The sequence below is a fragment of the Penicillium paradoxum genome, assembly GCF_028828445.1.
Source record: "Penicillium paradoxum strain IBT 22861 chromosome Unknown utg000003l_segment0_segment0, whole genome shotgun sequence".
NCBI lineage: Eukaryota > Fungi > Ascomycota > Eurotiomycetes > Eurotiales > Aspergillaceae > Penicillium > Penicillium paradoxum.
This window is the reverse complement of record NW_026643181.1, coordinates 3,983,480-4,003,228: the sequence shown is the minus strand read 5'-3', so window position 1 is coordinate 4,003,228 and position 19,749 is coordinate 3,983,480. Positions and strand designations below refer to the sequence as shown.

Genomic DNA, 19,749 nt, shown 5'->3' with positions numbered 1-19,749 from the left:
ATCGATGCAATCTCCGAGAGACGAAAACACATCACTGAGATAATAGGTAGATCTGGGGGAAGTGGCCTGGGAAGGAACAGGGAAGGAATCGATGTCGACTGGAGAGAAATCGATGGGACATGATACAATAGCATCAGTTGCTGGAGACACGAAGGTGCGATGGACATATCATACTTCTGTCGACCCAAGATCCTGTTCGAGAACCACAAATTGGGACCCGGCTTAGAGCCATTGGGACTACCGGGGTGTACAGGAACGACCCCTTTGAACCGTCGGAATTCGGCTCAGATAGGATAATCGAATAGCTAGAAAATAAATATAGGAAATGACGGTACGGGGAAGTGTATTTCCAGCTGACAGACCAGTTATTAGGCTAGCCCTATTGCTACTAGGTACCATCACCTCACCCCATCGTCGTTTCCCACCCCTTCTCAATCATGACATCAACCCAGTACGCATCTTCCTCTCCGGCATCCAATCTCCTCCAGACTTCATTGACTAAGTTCAAACAGACATGAATCGGTTTCGGTGGTAGGACATGCAGAAAGGAAGTTAGACGACCGAGAATGAACTTGCGCGTGCGCGAGACTTCAATGGCCTCCATTGAGATCGTAGGAGTTGGATTTCGGTTGGCATTATTTGTATCATCGCCAGACATGTAGTCTTCCCCGTTCTGAGGTTGGCTGCCTGCATTCGTATTGGAGAGTCGCGGAAGACGGAGCTCCGAGCAGGATGCCACTAGGAGGAAAGGTTGGAGACAGCGGGTGCGTGATTCCAGGGGGATGGTCTTTAGACGAGAAAGGGTTGTTACGGCGAACTCGGTAAGCCAGTTGTTAGAGAGGGTTTCTAGGTCGGGGGTTGGTTGGGTGTCTGCTGGTGATTGTGGGGTTGGTTGATGCTGAGTAGAATGGCGGTAGAGATTGGGCGGAGAAGATGTTGTAGATGATGAATGAGCCGCGTTTTGAGTGGTATTTTGACCTGTCGCCGGGATGGGATCACCAAATCCAGTCGATAGGTTCATGCTATCGAGATCGATGGGGAAGAACGGATCGCGGGATACTGAGCCTGCGGTGGTAGAGTATTGAGGCGACGCGGAAGCTGGAGCAGGTAAACGGCTATGCAGTAGGTCTGGAAAAACACGATATAGCTGCATGAGACCAACACAACGGTACATTTCGGCCATCGTGAGAAGGTGCCAGACTGGGGTATCGTCGTCGCCAGGACTGACAATCTCGGCCTCGGAGGGATGGGCAAGACCCAAGAGGCGCTCTTCTAGCTGTCGAGCCTTCTCCATTGCCAATTGGGCACGGGTAATATCAGCCTGGGACGTGAACCTCCTCGAGTGGACGCGTTTCCGCTCATGACGGATGAGCTGCCCGACCTCATGTACGGTGAATTGTGTGTCGCGCGCGATGCCGGTCCACGGGTGTGGAACTCGCTGTAAAACTAGTGACTCGTCCATAGATGAAGTAGATCGACAATTGTCAGAGATGACCATGGTATCATTGTCTGCAACGAATGAGAGCAGCATCTCCCAGTAAATGAGAGCTTCTTCAAAGAAGCGATAGTTATTGCTGTCATTCTTAGAAAAGTCACCACCTGGGGGATGTGACGATGAAGAGATAGTGTTTAGCTGTTTGCGAAGCAGATTGAAAAATGATATACCTAGATCGGTTGGGTCGTGCCAACTAGCCGTCTGGCCAAGCATTAACAATGCCAGCAAAGACTTGTCATCTATTACTGCTTCACGCGTGATGATATTAACAGCCTCATCACGCATCTTCCGACCCATAGGCCCAAATTGAGGGAATTCACTGACAAGTGTTGCAGCTGCCATACTTTGCATTGTCCGGCACATCGCCAGTGAAGATCCCCAGAGACGGGATACCGTAGTCCGGAATGGGTTCATTTGACTGTCGTAGCTCGAGAACAGTGCAGCCACTTCCTTGAAATAGTACTCAATTAGAGTCCATGATGGATTATTCAGTGGACGGGAGATTGACATGAAGTTGTGCGATGCAGATCGCTGAGATGCGGGAGGATAACTGCGAACAATTGCCGAAGGTGAGAAGTCTCGGTACACATTGTCAACCGGTTCCTCAGTCGGCGTTGGTCCAATGAGTGACAGAAAATACGACAGGTCCATAGCCGCATCTCCATCATGGCCAAAATCATGGAAATTGTCTCTTTGGTGTGAGAAAGACGACGATGCCGCCACCGGGGATGGAGAGCATAGATCAGTCAGTTCAGGTAAAGATCCATGGCCCGGATGATCCCACAGGTTGTCACATAGAGCATTTGGCCCACTCAAGGGAAAGCTTGAAGGGCGAGATTCATGCGGCGGCTCAAAATTTGAGACATCCGGGACGACAGCATCGTCAATTGGGGGTTCCAATTGAACATTGGAGCCAGAAGCTGCCGGACTCGGGGTCCTCACTTCGGAGACCGACGCCGACACGGCAGGATTAGACTGCTCATACTTGGTGACCCAACGCAGGGATTGGGCATAGCCAGGGCACCGGACCCCCAAGCGGGTGCAACGACTACAGTCAGGTTTCTCTTCACCGCATTTGACCTGTGGGGATATGTTAGCGAGTATTCAAATTCTTCCGGAATCCACTCACCCGTTTACTCTTGCATCTTGCACAGCCATTTCTGGATTTCTTAACACGGCGCATTACTGACCAAGCATTGAAAAGATGATTCTTTCAAGATCCAGGGCATTGAAGATGCGGAGTACAGGCTGAGGGGAACATCGTGCGGGGGCGAATCGAGATAACGGGATTCTTTTGCCTCTTCGGGTCGAGAGGCTTGGCAGAGTCCAGTGACAGGCCAGTTTGCCTGCGTTATACGTTATACCTCACTGTGGTTGAGATCGAGCATACCAGCCTAGTGTCTACTATGAATTATCATCAACACAAATATCTACTTAGTAAATGAAAGGACTTCGATACAATCTGGATTGGAAATACACATGCTGACTCAGCCCCATGCCGGGCCTGGGCCCTGGAATGACTCGACTTCTAATTGACATCTACTCCAGAGCAAGGATCTAGTCATGCCGTACTTAGTGCGCAGCAAGGTGAGTAGCTACTCGGAAAAGCAATTACTCATCGTTCTAATATTTCCATAGCCAGTCTCCAAAGGGCTCTTTCGGACATTGAGAACCTCAATTATTAAGCCAGTGGTGATCCCGGCTAACGGACTGATATCAATTCCAACTCTCCGTACCAATTCTCTCGGGAGACCCTCATTGCGGAAACAGTCTGGTGGTGGTATCTCTTCTCATCGATTTTATTCAACTTCCACTGCAATGGCAAGCTCCGAACTCAAGCAGACTCTGACCCCAACCCTTCTCAATGACGTGCACAAGTTGTGGTTCGATCATCTAAGCAGCGAGGAGGCACTCATCCTGCCTGGATGGGGTGAGATGGGGAAGTGGTTTTCTCGTGACGACGATTTCGACAAGGCCTGCGGGTAAGAATGACTTATATCTGTGTTTCAACGGCAAGATGAAAGACTAATGAGCTCAAATAGCAAATTCTGCCCTGCCCTGGACAAAATCATTGAATCCGGGGCATCAGCTTCGGATATTCTATCAGCTGTCAACCCATCCTCCCCGTTGGACTGGCTCAATCTGATCATTCTACTTGACCAAATTTCCCGCAATTGCTACCGGGCAGCCGAGTCCAAGGTGGTGTTTGGGAAGTTCGACCCATTAGCCGAGGAAATTGCCCTCAAGGCGATTGAACAAGGGATACCGACCCAATCACCGTATTACAGGTATCGCATAGCTTACCGCACGTGGTTCCATATGCCTCTGATGCATTCGGAAAGTTTAGCTGTACATGAGCAAGCTATCAAGGTGCATGAGGATACGGCCAGGGATGTGAATGAGCTTCTAGCCAAGGACCCATTAACTCTAAGTGAAGAAGAAAAGATTTGTCACACTGTTTTATCCGGGAAAGCGGAGGCGCTCCAAGCACTCTTGAGCAGTACAATGGACTTTGAGAAGAGACACAAAGTCATCATTGAGCAGTTTGGACGATACCCGCATCGAAACCAGGCCTTGGGGAGAGTGTCTACTTCAGAGGAAATTGAGTACTTGGAAAATGGAGGGGAGACTTTTGGGTGAAGTCAACGCGAGCTTGTATCTACTCATCATGTTGTGTATAGCTACTAGACAGGTTGGTACCAAGTCATTTACAACGTGGAAATCAGGTCTATAGTTATAGGCAGCCGTCTTGCCCATTGCCTTTCGATTCCCTATGATATGATCGTTTTATGAGCCGACCGTTCATATGCTATATGAGGTGTACGCGACACTCTGCGGAGCTCCTAGCTCAATCCTGGATCGACGGTTTCTTCTTTGCGTTTGATTACTTTTTCGCTCACAGTTCATTTCCTAAGTTGGTTATGCTAGTGATATCGAGCACACTAAATGGACAGAACAACAAATCTGATTAGAACACCTTTGAAGAGGCATCATGTCGCTTGAGAGAGAGTTTAAAGTGACCGGGGATTGCATCGCTCAGGAATACTGCCGCCACATCGAAACAATGGAAGAGGCGTTGCTTATGCACACAAAATCGACAGCCGACCCCCTAGGGTTCCCTGAATATCCCACCATCTATCCAGCGGCGGTTCCTCAGCTTTCCCAAGGTATGGCACAAGGGGCGGTCTCAACGACAGGCGTTCTGGGGACCGATTTATCTCGGCGGCACCTCCTCCCCCAGCCTGCGCTTGATAGGGGATTTTTAGAGGATGCTGTTAGAGATACCTCGCAAGGATTCTATCGGCACGATCCTGGCTTCAGAAGTTGAATTCCGTGCCAGCATCTTATATCGGGCGCCTGTCAAGAATGGTCCCGTATGAAACTATCTGCGAGCGGACACGGACCCTCACTGTATAGCTTGATTTGTAGACCAATCCGCCACGTAGAATTCTCCCGCCATCAACTCATTCAGGCCCATGCACCTGTACTCTGTACTATTCAAAGAAACACCTTCACTTCATGATTCCGAGTCAACTGAGCGATATTACGGCGGGCTCGGCGTTTCGACATTCTGCCGAGCCCGGGATAGACGATGCCTCAACGTATTTCAACTTGCCTCTGCCACTTCTATTCTCTTGTTTGTAGTCTGTGAAATACGTATCCAGGTATTCCATCACCTTGATAACATGCGACGACCAATCCAGTTCGCTCCCTGGCCGAGAGTGACCGGCCGGTCACTCAGTTCCTACCTTTACTCCTTGCCGCTTCCCAGCACAAACCGTTACTTGTCTACCATTGAGCCGCCTCGATCGCCCTTTCAGTTTTCAGAAGATGGTCAGTCCGAATCAGCTGATGGCGGAGATCCCGAGCCGATGGCTAACTTCTGAATATCCCAGACCATTTCTCCGCATCCGCTTCCGAGGCTGCCTTGCGGTTAATGCCCCTAGGCGGATCAGCTACTCGCGGCGTTGGCTCCTCGGATGGGACCGGCTATAGGCAGCCGCTGTTGCAGATGCTCCGGCTCGATGGCATCAATGCTCGCATGGTGGGATCGCGAAAAGATGGATCCATGCCTAACAATAGCCACGAGGGCTGGCGCGGCTTCCGAATCGACCAAATCGAGCGCAAGGCTCGAAAATCCGCGGCCATGTTATCCCCAAATGTCTTCTTGGTTAACGCCGGCTCCAATGATTGCCTCCAGAAGTTCAATATTCCAGAGGCCGGTAACCGCGTGGGTGGTATGCTCGATTATCTGTGGCTGGCTTCCCCTCAGTGCACTATCCTCCTTTCTACTTTGATTCCTAGTGCGGATAAAGAGGTCGATTCGCTAGTGATGCGCGTTAACGACCAGTTCCGCGCTCTGGAGCAACAGAAGGCTACTGAGCAGAAAAAGATCGTTCTGGTGGATATGCATGCGTCGGATGGACCTGATGTTCAGGATTTTGCCGATGGTATACATCCCGATGACAAGGGTTATCATAGGATGGCGAGGTTATGGTTCCTTGGTGTACAGGAAGCCCTCCAGAAGGGGTTTATTGATGGGTCGAAATACATGTTGTGATAACAATATATGTCCATCAACGGACCTTTCTGTCCATGTACGCCCAACATTAGGAAACCAGAAATTATCCCATTAGTTTGTGATTGTGCCTATCTTAGTACTCATTAGTCATTTCGACGGCGAAGGCCACCATTGGCGGGAAGGATCGAGATTTGATTTCTAGGAGCTGCAAGCCTGCTTCTCGTGATCTTATGGTTCCTACAGACCCGCTCGCCCCAGAGAGAACTTTGAACGCCAGCAAAGCTGCGAATGTGGGTGATAGTGCACATGCAAGCGTGAAACATGTACGGAGTACGGAGTATACGCGGGAACGTCGGTGTCTCGTTATCGGCTTCGTTGCAAGATGCCGTGATTAGTCACATATTTTCCCTGGCCAATGAGACATATCCATATAGCCTTCTTAGCTTCTAACACTTCAAGCCGAATTTGGACGCTGCTTGTCTGGAAGATCATCAGTGATCAGGAACTGCTAAGCCTATCAGTGTCATCGGTGTGAAAAACACAGCAAATTACCAGGCCACAACAAAAACCAAGGTTCCTGTTTATAGCCTAGGCTTATACTGCGCTGACAAAGACAGTTTGCCTTGAATTTCAGGCCCCACTAGTGTGAACCGGGCTGGAGTGGCAGTGCTGGTTTCAGGATCAACCCACTTCCGGCAGGAATCAGCCAGCCCTCTTCGCTGTTGGGACTGATGACTGGGGAATGTCTCAGTCTGGCTGGATTTTCCTCGCAAAGGATAAGATTAGCCTGTACGATGGCTTCTCGACTCGACTTGGAGGGTGGGGACAGGCACCAAAAGGAGAACTCGGATACGAGGGCCAAGGGCTGAATTCTATGACAGGAGACGTGGAAATTGAGTATTTCATTTCAGTGTCTACAACATATTGAGCCAGCAGGTGCCAAGAAACCCTGAAAAAAGGGTCTGATGGAGCATCTTATTGCTAGGCTAGACGAGAAAGAAGGCCAGGTTTACAGACAGGGTGCCAGTTGGTCCTTTTGGTCAGTAGGAACGGGGAGGAACCACCGTCCAAGTCAATTGCAAGCACAGGACTCTATCCTATTCCGCATGTACTGCGTACTCCGTACTCGTCGTGAGTCGAGTGCAACATTCCGCATGGTGGAATGGCGCATCCCAAAGCGGTAAGTATGCACATGTCCCTTGGCCCCCTTACTCAAGCCCTGTTGCCCCCTTTTATTTTGGTTTGGCCAGCATTTTGGTCGAGATAGTTGACAATGTGTCTTGTACTGAAGGGCAAGTAGTAGTAAATCCAAGTGTAAAGAATAATGACAACCCGGTTCCAATCATATGACTTATCCTCAGACCTCATGCGTTGGACATGCACCCCGTACACGGGGGATCTGGACCAAGCGAATTAAGCCTTCCACTGGTTTCAGAAAATGCGCAACAATGAATAGGGGACACCGCATCTGCATCCAAGGAGTTTGCTAGCGACCGCGAACAAAGAATTTGATTGCTCCGATGTGGTCTCCAGTCGCGTGTCCAGTCTCCCTAAATCTGAGACACCCAACTCGATTTTGCAGTCGCACACTTACCAACATACACTGCCAATCTACTGTCCACGGCAGTTTTGGGATTCGAGAGAGTTGACCTCGAGGCAAACATGCGCATTCTGGCCTGGGCGGCCTTGTCTCGTTCATGATGATCGCCCCACGCCAATCCTCCATTCGCCCATTTATTGCTTCCCTACTGGCAGTCTCGGTGATATCATCCAAACTGCTCCATCTCTTCCAGCATGTCGCTTCTCTACCTCTCGGCCAGTTTCTCATTTACTTTCCGACATTTTTCATCCTCGAGACTCTCCTGTGCATAGGCGCGTGGGCTTTGCTGTTCAAGCTCACTGGCTTGAAATCCATTCTGGGCACTGTGGTGACAGTAACCATAACGTAAGTCCTTCTATCTACTAAGGCTGGGCTAAGTAAATTCCCCAAAATAGACCCTGGTTTTGACTGTTTTAGATCTCTGAGCTTCGTCTTGTCCGCGTCGCAGATTGGATTTTATTTCGTGACTGGCAGTGAGATCCGCTGGGATGCAGCCACCACTGTGGGCAATGACCCCGAAGGGAGAAAGTTAATGCTCAGCGGACTGAGATCATTTCTAGGAGCCGCAAGCTTGCTTCTTGTGCTCTCATGGTTCCTCAAATACTGGACGTACATTTTTATAAGCCATTGGATGTCTGCGCTATTTAGCTTACGATCGACCGGAACGGCAGACGAAGAAGTGCCTCTGGCGAAGATCCGAACAAAGTTGCGTGCAGAAAGACTCATTCGGTTTTGGACGGCGGGCGCTGTAGTAACTATTGGAGTTCTGCGTCTGGCTCGCCCTCAAGTCCCGTTCAATCATATGTCGGGAGCTATCCCGTTCAGCTTTTTCCAGGCGTTGGGGTCGCGGCCCGCTGAGCAGCATCAGACTGGAGACCAAGCATTTCCGCTCGCGAGCCTAGTTGACGAGCCATACTGGGAAGGCCCTCATGATCACTTCAAGGGCTGGGCCCCGGGAAACCCAGATCCGGACATCGAAGGCGATCGACCCGTATGGGCATCTGGAAATCTGCCAGCAGGGTTCGAGCGCTGGAATAAAACACATAATGGCAGAGAGAAGGACGGTAGCATTCCTCGGATTGGAAATGGAACTTCCCAAAAGACCTTTTACAGCCCGATCGACGACCCTCTGCGAATCACCAACCTCGAGCATGAAATGCTTGAGCCAGTGGCTCAGGCACTGAAGGACCACAAAGTCCCCATTACCCATGTCGTGCTTGTGTTGATGGAGAGTGCCCGGAAGGACATATTCCCTTTCAAGGCAGGTTCACATTTACACGAGGAGATCCTTTCGTCTTACAAGGCCCCACCCCCCGAAACACTTGAAAATGTCAACGCCAAGCTGTCACATTTGACACCAATTGCAGAGATGCTGACCGGTGAAGTGAGCGGATTTCCGACTGACATGAACAGTTCCGGCCTTCCCATTGCTGCATGGAACGATCTCACGGAACCAGGAATGGGTGGCATCAATGTGAACGGTATCCTGACTGGCAGCAGTCTATCTTTCAAAAGTGCGGTCATGAATTACTGTGGCGCAGGGCCACTACCAGTGAACTTCATGGATGAAGTCAATTCTCAATGCTATCAGCCATGTATCATGCAGATCTTCGAGTTATTCAATCAACTCAAGGAAAACTCGACTATAAAGAGTACTGGGGATTACAAGTCTGATGGGGGGCTTGAGCACATTCATGATCGGAACTGGACCTCTGTATTCATGCAGTCCATCACAGGACAGTATGATGACCAAGATAAGCTTAATGTGAAGATGGGCTTCCAAAATGCTATCTATCGCGAAGATATTAGCCCTGCAAGCTCTAAGCATCACCACGAGGGTATGGAGGAGATCAATTACTTTGGGTAAGATCAGTTCTCTCCAACATAAATGCTATGCAATGCTAATACTCTGTCTAGCTATCCGGAGAATGAGATTTACCCGTACCTACGAGATGTTGTCAACGATACAATCAAGAACAATGAACGACTGTTCCTGTCTCATTTCACCAGCACAACTCATCACCCATGGGGCACCCCTACCGCATACCAAAGAGAGCAATACTTTTCAAAAGACGGTATTGTGGCGAAGCACGAGGACATGAATAAATACCTCAACGCCGTCCGATACGTAGATACATGGCTTGGAGATATGATGAAGGTTCTCGACGAAGCCGGTATTGCAAACGAAACATTGGTTGTGTTCATAGGAGACCAGTAAGTTCCACCAGTTTCACAAACTCCGCAAAACAACCAGACGAACAGTGAACTAACTTCAACCAGTGGCCAGGCATTCTCCGAAGATACCCCAGTCTCCGGAACATATGAGAACGGACATATAAGCAATTTCCGCGTTCCACTCGTCTTCCGACACCCACTATTGCCCAGGCTTCAAGTGACAGCCAATGCAACATCGATGTCCGTTGTACCGACTATTCTCGACCTACTGGTGAACTCGGGCTCGTTGAACGAGATGGACTCCAGCGCAGCCCAAGACCTGATGAACGAATATGAAGGGCAGTCTTTGATACGCCCCTACCAAGCTACCCATAATGGCCGGCAAGCATGGAATTTTGGCATCATCAATCCCGGTGGCACAATGCTCAGCGTTGGCTCTGCAGCGGTCCCGTATAGACTCATATTGCCGCTCAGTCAGGACTTTGAATATGTGTTCTCCGATCTAGACACCGACCCAGACGAATTGAATCCATTACGGGGGTGGTCGCTCGAGGAGCTGACCGGGCGTGTTCAAACAAAGCATGGAGACAAAGCCGGAAAGTGGCTATCCGACGCCGAGAAGGTGGGGAAGTGGTGGATTAAAGAGCAAAAGAGGCTTTGGAATTACCAATAATAATACGAATGTCATTTTCCCTGTTCATTTCCAGACTCCCTCGTAAAAAAAGAAGAATACGAAGAAACACATTGCGTTGCTATTGTTCCGGTTTCTTTGTGTGTGCGCCTGAGGCCAACACGCGCCCCACCTCCACCTCATGTTTTATATCCGCCGCATCTCGCATTCGGTCTTTTGTTTTGGTCAATTCGCTTTTCAACTGGGATTTGATTGATTGTAACTGCCTAACTCCTCTCGACAGCGCAAATCCCAAGCGTGAGACGCAATCCCGAGTCATCCCGTGTATCTGACCCCTGTACCCCACCATTTGATTGCATCCCGACAATCATTCTTCCACTCTTAAGCTTCTCACTGCAATTTGCACCGCCCAATCATGGAGGGAACCTACTCTGCTGATCCCGAGTGGGCATCTGTCACTCCAATCGAGCTGGATGATGGCTCGGACTCGGGCGTCATGCCGCTGGCAACCATCGCCTATCCCCTCGAGTACCTTGAGGCGACCTCGTATCTTCGTGCCGTGATGGCCGCGAACGAGATGTCTGAACGAGCGTTGAAGTTGACTGAAGATGTTATCTCAATGAACCCAGCGCATTACACCGTATGGTAAGTTGGCTAGTAACAGCTTCCTCGCCGCATGCCACACCGATATCTAACATATTGTCCAGGATCTACCGTGCAAAGATTCTATTCGCATTGGAGAAGGATCTCAATGAAGAATTGGAGTGGCTGAACAACGTCTCATTGAAATACCTCAAAAACTATCAAATCTGGTACGTCTACAATGACCCGGCAAGCACCAACGAGTCATGAAAACAGAAAACACAAAACAAACCAAAACTAACAAAACCACCCAGGCACCATCGCCAAGTTCTGCTCTCATCAAAATCTCACTTCCCAACCTTCCCACCCAAAGAAGCAGATTTCTTAATGGAGATGTTCGCCCAAGACTCCAAGAACTACCACGTATGGACCTACCGCCACTGGCTCGTCCGCCACTTCCAACTCTGGGACCAACCGCGCGAGCTCGAGGACGTAGAATTCCTCCTGAAAGCCGACGTGCGTAACAACTCTGCCTGGAACCACCGGTACATGCTACGCTTCGGCCCGCGTGACACCTCCCTCCCAGACGCGGGGATGGTAAACGCCGGCAACCCTTCTACGGCGCCGACGGAGAAGGGCAAATTGCCTATTGTGGATGAGGACATGGTTGACGGTGAGCTGAAATTCGCGCAGGAGGCTATCTTGCGTGCGCCGGAGAACCGGAGTCCGTGGTGGTATGCGCGCGGTGTGCTGCGGGCTGCGGGGCGTGGGTTGGGTGAGTGGGAAGGGTTTGTTGGTGGATTTGTTGCGGAAGGTGCTGTTAAGAGTTCGCATGCTGTTGAGTGGTTGGCGGATGTTTTTGCGGAAGGTGGGAAGGAAGGGGAGGCTGTGAGGATGTTGACTATGCTTAAGGAGGAGTTTGATCCTATTCGAAAGAATTATTGGGATTATCGAATTCGGAAGCTGGATCAGGTTGTGGCTTGATTTCGGGTGGATTGGTACTGGGAATTGCGTGGTTGAGATGACTTCTAAGAGAATCAGATACATCTTTTTCTGCGGTATTGTGAATGAATGCGGATTTGTAAATAGAATTCTTTTTGCATTAAAGATTGTTGTATAGCTGTATGAACGACGTCGATGTCAAAGTCCAAGCCTCTATCTGTCCATCCCGAAAGCAAGGAAATATAAAAGAAACCAAAAAGACATAGTGCCGCAAATTAAACGTGAGAAGTTAAAAGAGAACAACAAAAAAAGGTATCAAAGTAGAGAGAAAACATAAGATCATCAATATTCATGCCCATCCCTCATCCAACATCTTGCGCCATTCAGAAGCCATATCAATAGTGACATAGCTACCACCACAGACAATAATCACAACCCTGCTCTGGGGAGTGAGACCAGAGACAAGCTGCTTAAGCTTAGAGCTTAGCTTATCGTCGACCTCCGGGTCAAGTTCTTGATCGGTGTCATTGTCCGTCGAACTCGACCGGTCATCCCCATAGCCCTCGTCACGGTATGAGATGATAGTCTCCTCAGACCCCCTCTTGCGCTTCTTGATACTCTGAGCGCTCGCGCCGGCAGTCGCCGATGCAGAGACTGCAGCAGCCGCATCACCAATGGCCGCCTCGATGCAAACACCACATGCGAGCTCGACGAGGAGTCGTTCGTCATTGGCAAGACGGAGCACGCCGCGGGCGGCGTCTGCATCTGAGAGGACGGTGCTGTGCACCTTAATACCCGGTGGCGGGGAAACAGCATACTGGAAGGTTGTTTCCGAGACACGGACAGCTCCGAGGGAGATAGCCTGGGATGTGATCTTTGGGAGGGAGACGAGGGAGTTCTTGGCGATAGCCGCGGCCAAGGAATCGGTACCGGCCGTTTCGATGGCGAGCAGGTGGATAGGGTTGAGTGTGGAAGTAGATTGTTTCTTCTGGCGACGTTTCTCGAGGCCCATGACGAGGCCGTTGAGGAGGCCTCCGCCGCCGACGCTGCAGAGGATGGCGTCTAGAGGGAGGGCTCGGTCATTGTAGGCGATTTTATCTTCGGGGGTGGTGATGGGGGGAAGCTGGGTTTCGAGTTCGTCGATGATTGTGCCGTTTCCTTCCCAGATGGGCTGGTTGTCGAAGGGATGGAGGGCGATCTTGATTATATCCCTGTCCTCATCGCCACTGTTCGTCTTCATGATGGTTTCCCGCATGTACTCTCCGGCCTCGGAGAATGTCTCGCCGTGGCGGATGACGTCTGCTGCTCCGGCTGCTCGGATCTTGTCAAGCATTAGAGGCTTGGTTCCCATGGGCACCACGACGGTGCATGGGTATCCCAGGCTTCGGGCTGCGCAGACGGCTGCCAGTCCGGCGTTTCCTCCGGACGAGGCGTAGAAGTGGACTCTGCGGCCTAGGTTTTCCGGGTTGCGAAGGTGGGAGAGGATCTGGTTGCCCATAGCACGGGACTTGAAGGAACCGCTGGGCTGGACGTTCTCCAGCTTCAGGAAGATTCTACATCCAGCTGCTCGGGAAAGACAGGCGGACTCGATCAGGGGTGTCTCGATCCATGGCGTTTTGAACTGCAATTTATCACAGGCAGAAACGTCGATGCTCCCCATTTCGGTATGTGTTGAACAAATGGAAGAGAAAGAAAAATGCTCTGTTGGTCACCGGAGGACTTTCAAGGTCAGAAGTATAAAGAGGCCGTTCCCAAAATAGTAATTTGTTTTCAGTCGAGTTGTTACACGGCGGTTGGGAGTGAAATCACTAAAATAGAGAGATATGAAGATGTCAGGAAGAAAGAGGAAAAAAGATAAATAGTAAAATATCCAAACTCCAGTATGCAGATATTAAGACATGTTTTGATATACAAAGTGAGCCTTCCAAGCTAGGGCAAATGTTTTCCGACGGGAAACTTGGTCGGTTTCCCGCCTCATCAAACTGGCCCGCGACATCCAACGATTCTGGCCCAGTCTTTCCCGTCGATAACCTTGTGGAAGACCGCTATCATAGTGGGTCGACCATGACATACTGCTGATGTTACAGTGGCCGGGCGTGCGAAATCTGGCGTCTCAGCTTTCGACTTGTGGAGGACCCGGGAAAAAAGCCTCATGGGATTTGGCGTGTCTGAGCGGAGATGATGCATATCTTTATTCAAGCGGATCTCTCGATCATTCATGATTGGCCATCGGCTGATTCCTCTTATCAAATCGAAAGCGCAAAACAGGGACATTACTCCTCAGTGAGCAAAGGAGGGAAAAGAATACCCTTCTTAACACCTTCGCCGTAATCTGAATCCGAACCGTACGCCGTGGCCGCAAAGGCCCGCTTGGAGGGGTCCGAGGTATCTACACGGAGCATTTCTAGAAGGTCATGAGACTTGCCGGGCATGAAGGGTTGCAGTAGAATGGCACTGATCCGCAGCGATTCCGCCACATTGTAGAGAACTCGTTGGGGGTTGGGAGTTTTCCACGGCTCCGCCGCGTGGAAGTATTTGTTAGTCTAGAAAAGGGAAAAATAGGTCAATACTCGCATCAAACCGTTCGGGAATGATCATCCCTTACCTTTTCGATGATGTTCATGGTTTCTTGCAGTGCGGCGCGGGGATTCAAGTTCTCCATATGCTCGGCAACCTTGGTCGGTGTCTGCTCCAAGATGTTTTGATGTTCAAGGTCCTCAGGGGTGGCTGCTGGAAGCTTATCCGAGACGGCATCCATAATGTATGAGCGCAAATTGCCACGCGCACATCCGATTGTGCGCTGGGCAAGGTTTCCGATGCCCCCCTGAAGCAATTTCTTGTAGTCTCGGATGATAAAGGAATTGTCGAAGTCCGCATCATCCGCAAGACCGCCACGGTAAGCTAGGAAAAATCTCATGCCATCAACTCCGAACCGCTCAATGGCGAAAAAGGGGTTCACAACATTGCCGGTGGATTTGGACATTTTTTCGCGATTCATCGTCCAGTGTCCGTGCACCAAGACGTTGCGAGGCAAAGGAAGATCAAGTGCCATGAGGAAAGCAGGCCAATAGACGCAGTGGAATCTGTGAAATGATTAACTTTCCACGGTTTTTTCCCGGGGAAACTAGCGAACTCACCGAACAATGTCTTTGCCAACGATGTGCAAATCCGCGGGCCATGCAGAATTATTCTCCTGTCCCGGGGGGAAAGGATATCCGGCTTTAGTCAAGTAGTTGACCAGAGCATCAAGCCACACGTAGATTGTCTGCGTATCATCACCGGGAACAGGGATGCCCCAGGTGAGACGTTCCGTGGGTCTAGAAATAGAGAGATCCTGCAGTCCCGTCTCAACAGAGTTGACCACAGCAGCTGTGTATGATGTAGGGGAAATGAATGGATCTTCTCTCTTGTACAATTCAAGTAGGCGATCCTTGAACGCTGAGAGACGGAAGTGATAATTGGTTTCTGATGACCACTCCACCTCTTTACCAGTTTCTATTGAGACCTAAATTCAATGAGTAGTTGCACTCATTGGAGAACTGCCATTTTACTTACCATGCGCTTCCTCCCTGTTGATGGGTCCAGGGAGTTTTGTACTTGCGTTTGCGGGTAGAATGTCTCATCACTGACCGAGTACCAACCCTCGTGTTTGGAGGTATAGATATACCCACGATGTTGCAACATTTCCTATTTCTGATCAGTCACGCACTGGCAGATATCAATTGTAGTCGCTTACCCAGAAATATTGGACAGCATCTCGATGCGCCGGGTCGGTAGTTCTGATGAAATGATCGTTGTCGAGGTTTGCAGCCTTTGCTAGTGCCTGTATCAACCGAATCCAGTCAGAAATGGGCCTAATTATGGCAAAAAGGGCTCATACCTCAAAAGTCCGGCAGTTCATGTCGCAAAATGCCTGGGTGTCCATGCCCGCTCGGTGCGCAGCCTGTTGAATCTGTGTTCATGTCAACTACCACTGTTCCCGAGTGTTACCAATTTGGGTATAGGTACCTTCATTCCATGCTCATCCGTTCCAGTCAATAGCTGAGCATCAGTGTTTCCGAGCAAGACCTGCCACCGTTTCATGATATCGGCGATGACCATTGTGTATAAATGACCGACATGAGGGGCTAAAGAGCGTATGTAATATTAGCAAAAAAGTTTGCATATGCATTCACTCCAATACTCACCAGCATTAACGTAGAAAATTGGCGTTGTCACATAATAAGGCTTGTCGGACTTTGGCGGCCCAGATGCAAGTCCGCGCCGGGGGATTGTCCATCCATGCCTGCGCGATGTACAGCTCCACGGCTGCCTCGGCCGCAAAAGCTGAGACGCTCTGAGTAACGAGCGAAGCGGCGTCCTTGCAGTAGCCATTGGATGAGTGATAAGGGTAAGGCAGGCTGCGGGCGTTGCATGTTATTCCGCGCGGCGATCTCGGGTGGTCCAAGCTTCTCCGCAACTCTCGGCCTTTTTTTGCGCCAGGCGCTTTGTCGCGATTACATCGTCCATTACATCGTCGACCAACCCAAGTCCTTATAAATACAGTTATTCCTCTCATTTGAACCTTCCCTTTCTTTCATCTCTCTTTGTATCAACCGCAGCCATCCTCTCAACTTCCCGGCCAATCTGCACATCTATCGCGATGGCTGCAGCAAGTGAGGATACGCTGACCAAAGTGTCAACCGAGGGTGAGTTTGATATGTTTAGAAGCTCTTTAATCTCATCTTCGAGTCAGAGTTTGGGGATATTGAGTATCAACTGACCTTTTGTCTCTGTCACTTTTAGCTGCGACAGAGTTCGTCAAGACCTTCTACCCGGCTCTGGGGCTGAATCGCCAGTCTCTCGGCTCCTATTACTCCCTGGAACCCACCACAATCATGTTCAACGGAAACGCCCTCGCAGATGGCGCTGCTGTTCAGGAAGTCTTTATGAACCAAATGTCGCCCGCACACTACGAGGTCCAGTCCTACGATTGCCAGATTATCAACAAAGCATACCCCACCGTTTTGCCGGGTGGTGGACTGAAGCCGCAGTCAGAGATGGGAGTCAAGGATATGTCGATACTTGTCGTGGTCAGTGGATTTGTGCGTTACGGAGAGGGTCGCGATCGCCCGCAGCGAGGGTTCAGTGAGACGTTTGTGCTGGTCCCCAATCCATCCGCGGAGCGGGCGAGAGGTCGCAAGGATTGGCTCATTCAAAGCCAAAATTTCCGCCTTGTCGTATGAGCAATCAACCACATGTCAGTTCGATCCTACGAATAATGAAAGATCTCTCACGACGATACGCCGCCATGAGACCTTATCTCATCTCACCACACGCAAGTGAAAGAGGCCCGGCCGAGGCCCCCATTTACGCATAATTGGCTACAGAATACGATGCAAATAAGAAATTTCAACCGTTGGAATTGCTTCGGAGGTGGAAAATCAGACGCCAAGAAGGGAAGGAAATTGTGGATGTCATGTCTCATGGATATGGGGTCAAGGCCCAGCCGATGTCTTGCGCGGTATGCGGAGATTTGCTTTGACCCTTTCCAGCAACTCCTCGCGTGTCGCCTTTTCGCTCGGTAAAAGGCCCCTCTGGTGAATTTGGTCAGTTTGTCATCAGAATAAGATTGTATGATTATCAATCATGTCCAAAACAAACCCATTCAGACGTACCGCACGAAGCCATCTTCTCGTCTCATCCATTGTCCAGTTTTCAGGGTCTAAGGTTCATCAGCCTGCGCTCTTCCATATGATGATCTCCTCTTACCTCCTGTAGGATCTGCTTGTGCGGGAAGAACATCGTTGCCCAAGATGGAATAGGCTGCCACCGCCGTCACCATTCCTGCGAATCCTATATGGGAATCCCTTGGTCAGAAACTTGCGGATCATCTTGACTGGGGTTCATCCACTCCGCACCAAGGAAGAGGTTCTAGCAAGCATTAGACATAGTTCATGAGGGTATAGATTAATATGTCAGTAGTACCTTGGAATTCAATGCCCGATCTAACGCGGTCGGCATGTTGAAGAACAATGTAATCAACTTTCTTGATGAGTTCCGTTCAAGGGGTACACAAAGGTCAAATATATAAAAAAAAGATCTGAAAGGACACGATGCAAAAGACAAGTCCCCAAGATCAGTAGACGTGAGCAGTTCGTCAAGACGGGCCCACCGCCACGCCAAGCCATCCCGTGCTGCTGCCTTCGAACTATACAACTGCAATTGCAACTTCCTCAACTCCATGGCACTTTCCATGGCACTTTCCATGGCACTTTCCATGAATTTGTATGTAAACACAAGTGACTATGTATGTAGGGATAAAATGCAATTCCTTGGAAGCCTGCAGTTAGATTTTTCACTCATTGATGCACCACTCTTTTGCATCGTACATCTATACTCAAGTCTATCATTACTGCCCTCTCCTCAAAGTACTTCAAACAGCCTGTCACAGTGGCAGATATGGAGGCAGTACTCGCTTTATCCGCAGTTACGTTCGTTGTTGCAATGGGGGTGGGCATCATACAAGGGTATACTTGCTCTTCATTGCAGCCTGGAACGGGTTACTCACCCTTTTTGCAGCGTGAACTTTTATAGGAGATATCGAGTCCGCCTGCAAATCCGATCAAAAGGCGTGTCTGAACAGAGTATGGATCTTGAGGCATTCAATCCTGAAGGAAACCCATCCACGCAGCCTCCGCCACGACTACATCGCCATGCACGGTTGGGAAGTAGAACTTCGCGATGGCCAGGGTATGCTGACCAGCGATGGCAATCGCGAACAATGCCAGACTATCATTTTTCGCCGTATCGCATCCCCGAGGAAGCAGAGACAGGATGCTCTATGCACCATGTTCCACGTCCACTGCAACCAAACATGGCAGCCACATTCCTGCCAGTTGCACCAGCCACACCCGCCCCACAAGCCACTGGGGCTGTTCATCCTGAGGCACCAATCCCGGCGCTGACTAAGCCAGGGCTTTCGCAGCTACAAGCCCTAACGTGATCCGCACACTCACCTGAGAGGCTCTAGTATCGACAGTGAGCCCTTCTCTTTTGCACCTTGCTTCAAAACACCCGCAACCGTCATTATGCCTGCCGAAGTCTCCGATATCAAGCAGTTCATTGAGATCTGCCGCCGGAAGGATGCCTCCTGTACGTTTCACCGAATTGAACGAACCCCGCGAGACTTCGAGATGATCATCGATGCTGACTGTTTACGCCTTTAGCCGCCCGGATCAAGAAGAACCGCAAGTCCCAGCAGACCAAGTTCAAGGTTCGCTGCCACACCAACCTCTACACCCTTGTCCTGAAGGACTCCGACAAGGCCGACAAGCTCAAGCAGAGCCTTCCCCCTGGTACGTTCCGATCGCTTCAACCCGCCATTTAAATTCCTGGGAACTTTTTTTTATGGAGGCTGTACACATTTTGGAAAATGGGAAATGAATGCGGCTTTGAACCTATGCTGACTGTTATTCTTTGAACAGCTCTCAAGGTTGTCGATGTCACCAAGGGCACCAAGAAGTCCAACTAAATCCGGTAACAATGGAATGAACGGATGATTGGAGTGCGGCGCGATTGGTTGTTATGCATGCAAGACCAACTGTTGGAGGGATACATGACATGGGCTTGGTCCCTCTGCGAGCTGACACGGGGAAACCTCCGTGGCGTGGAACATGACTTTTGCGTCGGGGGAGTTTCTTTGCGCTTTTCAAAACCGGCTGCTGTTATTCACCGGTCAGGCGACTCGCATTTTCTGGACGCACTCGAGGAACGCTTTTGTCGGAGCTTCCAGTCCCTACAACACAATGAAAAAAACAGTT

General features: G+C 50.2%; 11 protein-coding genes across 11 annotated transcripts; 7 read left to right on the top strand and 4 right to left on the bottom strand.

Annotated features, from left to right (window-relative positions):
- Nucleotides 1–403: 403 nt before the first annotated feature.
- Nucleotides 404–2,678, bottom strand: N7457_003341 (Zn(II)2Cys6 transcription factor; the record flags this gene model as incomplete). The annotated part of the gene is made up of 2 exons (XM_057174386.1): nucleotides 404–2,575; nucleotides 2,625–2,678. The coding sequence occupies 2 exons, from the start codon at nucleotides 2,676–2,678 to the stop codon at nucleotides 404–406; spliced, it is 2,226 nt and encodes a 741-aa protein (XP_057034537.1).
- Nucleotides 2,679–3,058: 380 nt separating this feature from the next.
- N7457_003340 (DUF924 family protein) lies at nucleotides 3,059–4,135 on the top strand (the record flags this gene model as incomplete). The annotated part of the gene is made up of 3 exons (XM_057174385.1): nucleotides 3,059–3,082; nucleotides 3,134–3,477; nucleotides 3,538–4,135. The coding sequence occupies 3 exons, from the start codon at nucleotides 3,059–3,061 to the stop codon at nucleotides 4,133–4,135; spliced, it is 966 nt and encodes a 321-aa protein (XP_057034536.1).
- Nucleotides 4,136–5,181: 1,046 nt separating this feature from the next.
- N7457_003339 (SGNH/GDSL hydrolase family protein) lies at nucleotides 5,182–6,056 on the top strand (the record flags this gene model as incomplete). Its single annotated transcript, XM_057174384.1, has 2 exons — nucleotides 5,182–5,329; nucleotides 5,392–6,056. 2 exons carry the CDS (start codon nucleotides 5,182–5,184, stop codon nucleotides 6,054–6,056), a joined length of 813 nt encoding a protein of 270 aa, XP_057034535.1.
- A 1,661-nt stretch (nucleotides 6,057–7,717) lies between these two features.
- Nucleotides 7,718–10,465, top strand: N7457_003338 (uncharacterized protein; the record flags this gene model as incomplete). Its single annotated transcript, XM_057174383.1, has 4 exons — nucleotides 7,718–7,962; nucleotides 8,035–9,480; nucleotides 9,535–9,831; nucleotides 9,898–10,465. The coding sequence occupies 4 exons, from the start codon at nucleotides 7,718–7,720 to the stop codon at nucleotides 10,463–10,465; spliced, it is 2,556 nt and encodes an 851-aa protein (XP_057034534.1).
- A 373-nt stretch (nucleotides 10,466–10,838) lies between these two features.
- ramB (bifunctional protein farnesyltransferase/protein geranylgeranyltransferase) lies at nucleotides 10,839–11,989 on the top strand (the record flags this gene model as incomplete). Its single annotated transcript, XM_057174382.1, has 3 exons — nucleotides 10,839–11,068; nucleotides 11,131–11,235; nucleotides 11,320–11,989. 3 exons carry the CDS (start codon nucleotides 10,839–10,841, stop codon nucleotides 11,987–11,989), a joined length of 1,005 nt encoding a protein of 334 aa, XP_057034533.1.
- A 307-nt stretch (nucleotides 11,990–12,296) lies between these two features.
- On the bottom strand, nucleotides 12,297–13,607 carry N7457_003336 (putative L-serine dehydratase; the record flags this gene model as incomplete). Its single annotated transcript, XM_057174381.1, has 1 exon — nucleotides 12,297–13,607. The coding sequence occupies one exon, from the start codon at nucleotides 13,605–13,607 to the stop codon at nucleotides 12,297–12,299; it is 1,311 nt and encodes a 436-aa protein (XP_057034532.1).
- Nucleotides 13,608–14,220: 613 nt separating this feature from the next.
- N7457_003335 (methionine--tRNA ligase MSM1) lies at nucleotides 14,221–16,321 on the bottom strand (the record flags this gene model as incomplete). The annotated part of the gene is made up of 8 exons (XM_057174380.1): nucleotides 14,221–14,490; nucleotides 14,553–15,030; nucleotides 15,085–15,452; nucleotides 15,503–15,634; nucleotides 15,684–15,770; nucleotides 15,828–15,899; nucleotides 15,956–16,074; nucleotides 16,135–16,321. The coding sequence occupies 8 exons, from the start codon at nucleotides 16,319–16,321 to the stop codon at nucleotides 14,221–14,223; spliced, it is 1,713 nt and encodes a 570-aa protein (XP_057034531.1).
- A 268-nt stretch (nucleotides 16,322–16,589) lies between these two features.
- Nucleotides 16,590–17,172, top strand: N7457_003334 (putative nuclear transport factor 2 domain protein; the record flags this gene model as incomplete). The annotated part of the gene is made up of 2 exons (XM_057174379.1): nucleotides 16,590–16,635; nucleotides 16,733–17,172. The coding sequence occupies 2 exons, from the start codon at nucleotides 16,590–16,592 to the stop codon at nucleotides 17,170–17,172; spliced, it is 486 nt and encodes a 161-aa protein (XP_057034530.1).
- A 252-nt stretch (nucleotides 17,173–17,424) lies between these two features.
- On the bottom strand, nucleotides 17,425–17,950 carry N7457_003333 (Ish1 domain-containing protein; the record flags this gene model as incomplete). Its single annotated transcript, XM_057174378.1, has 5 exons — nucleotides 17,425–17,523; nucleotides 17,605–17,651; nucleotides 17,699–17,796; nucleotides 17,841–17,860; nucleotides 17,915–17,950. The coding sequence occupies 5 exons, from the start codon at nucleotides 17,948–17,950 to the stop codon at nucleotides 17,425–17,427; spliced, it is 300 nt and encodes a 99-aa protein (XP_057034529.1).
- A 692-nt stretch (nucleotides 17,951–18,642) lies between these two features.
- On the top strand, nucleotides 18,643–18,932 carry N7457_003332 (uncharacterized protein; the record flags this gene model as incomplete). The annotated part of the gene is made up of 2 exons (XM_057174377.1): nucleotides 18,643–18,679; nucleotides 18,718–18,932. The coding sequence occupies 2 exons, from the start codon at nucleotides 18,643–18,645 to the stop codon at nucleotides 18,930–18,932; spliced, it is 252 nt and encodes an 83-aa protein (XP_057034528.1).
- Nucleotides 18,933–19,017: 85 nt separating this feature from the next.
- On the top strand, nucleotides 19,018–19,460 carry N7457_003331 (60S ribosomal protein eL38; the record flags this gene model as incomplete). Its single annotated transcript, XM_057174376.1, has 3 exons — nucleotides 19,018–19,081; nucleotides 19,156–19,284; nucleotides 19,414–19,460. 3 exons carry the CDS (start codon nucleotides 19,018–19,020, stop codon nucleotides 19,458–19,460), a joined length of 240 nt encoding a protein of 79 aa, XP_057034527.1.
- Between the last annotated feature and the right edge of the window lie 289 nt (nucleotides 19,461–19,749).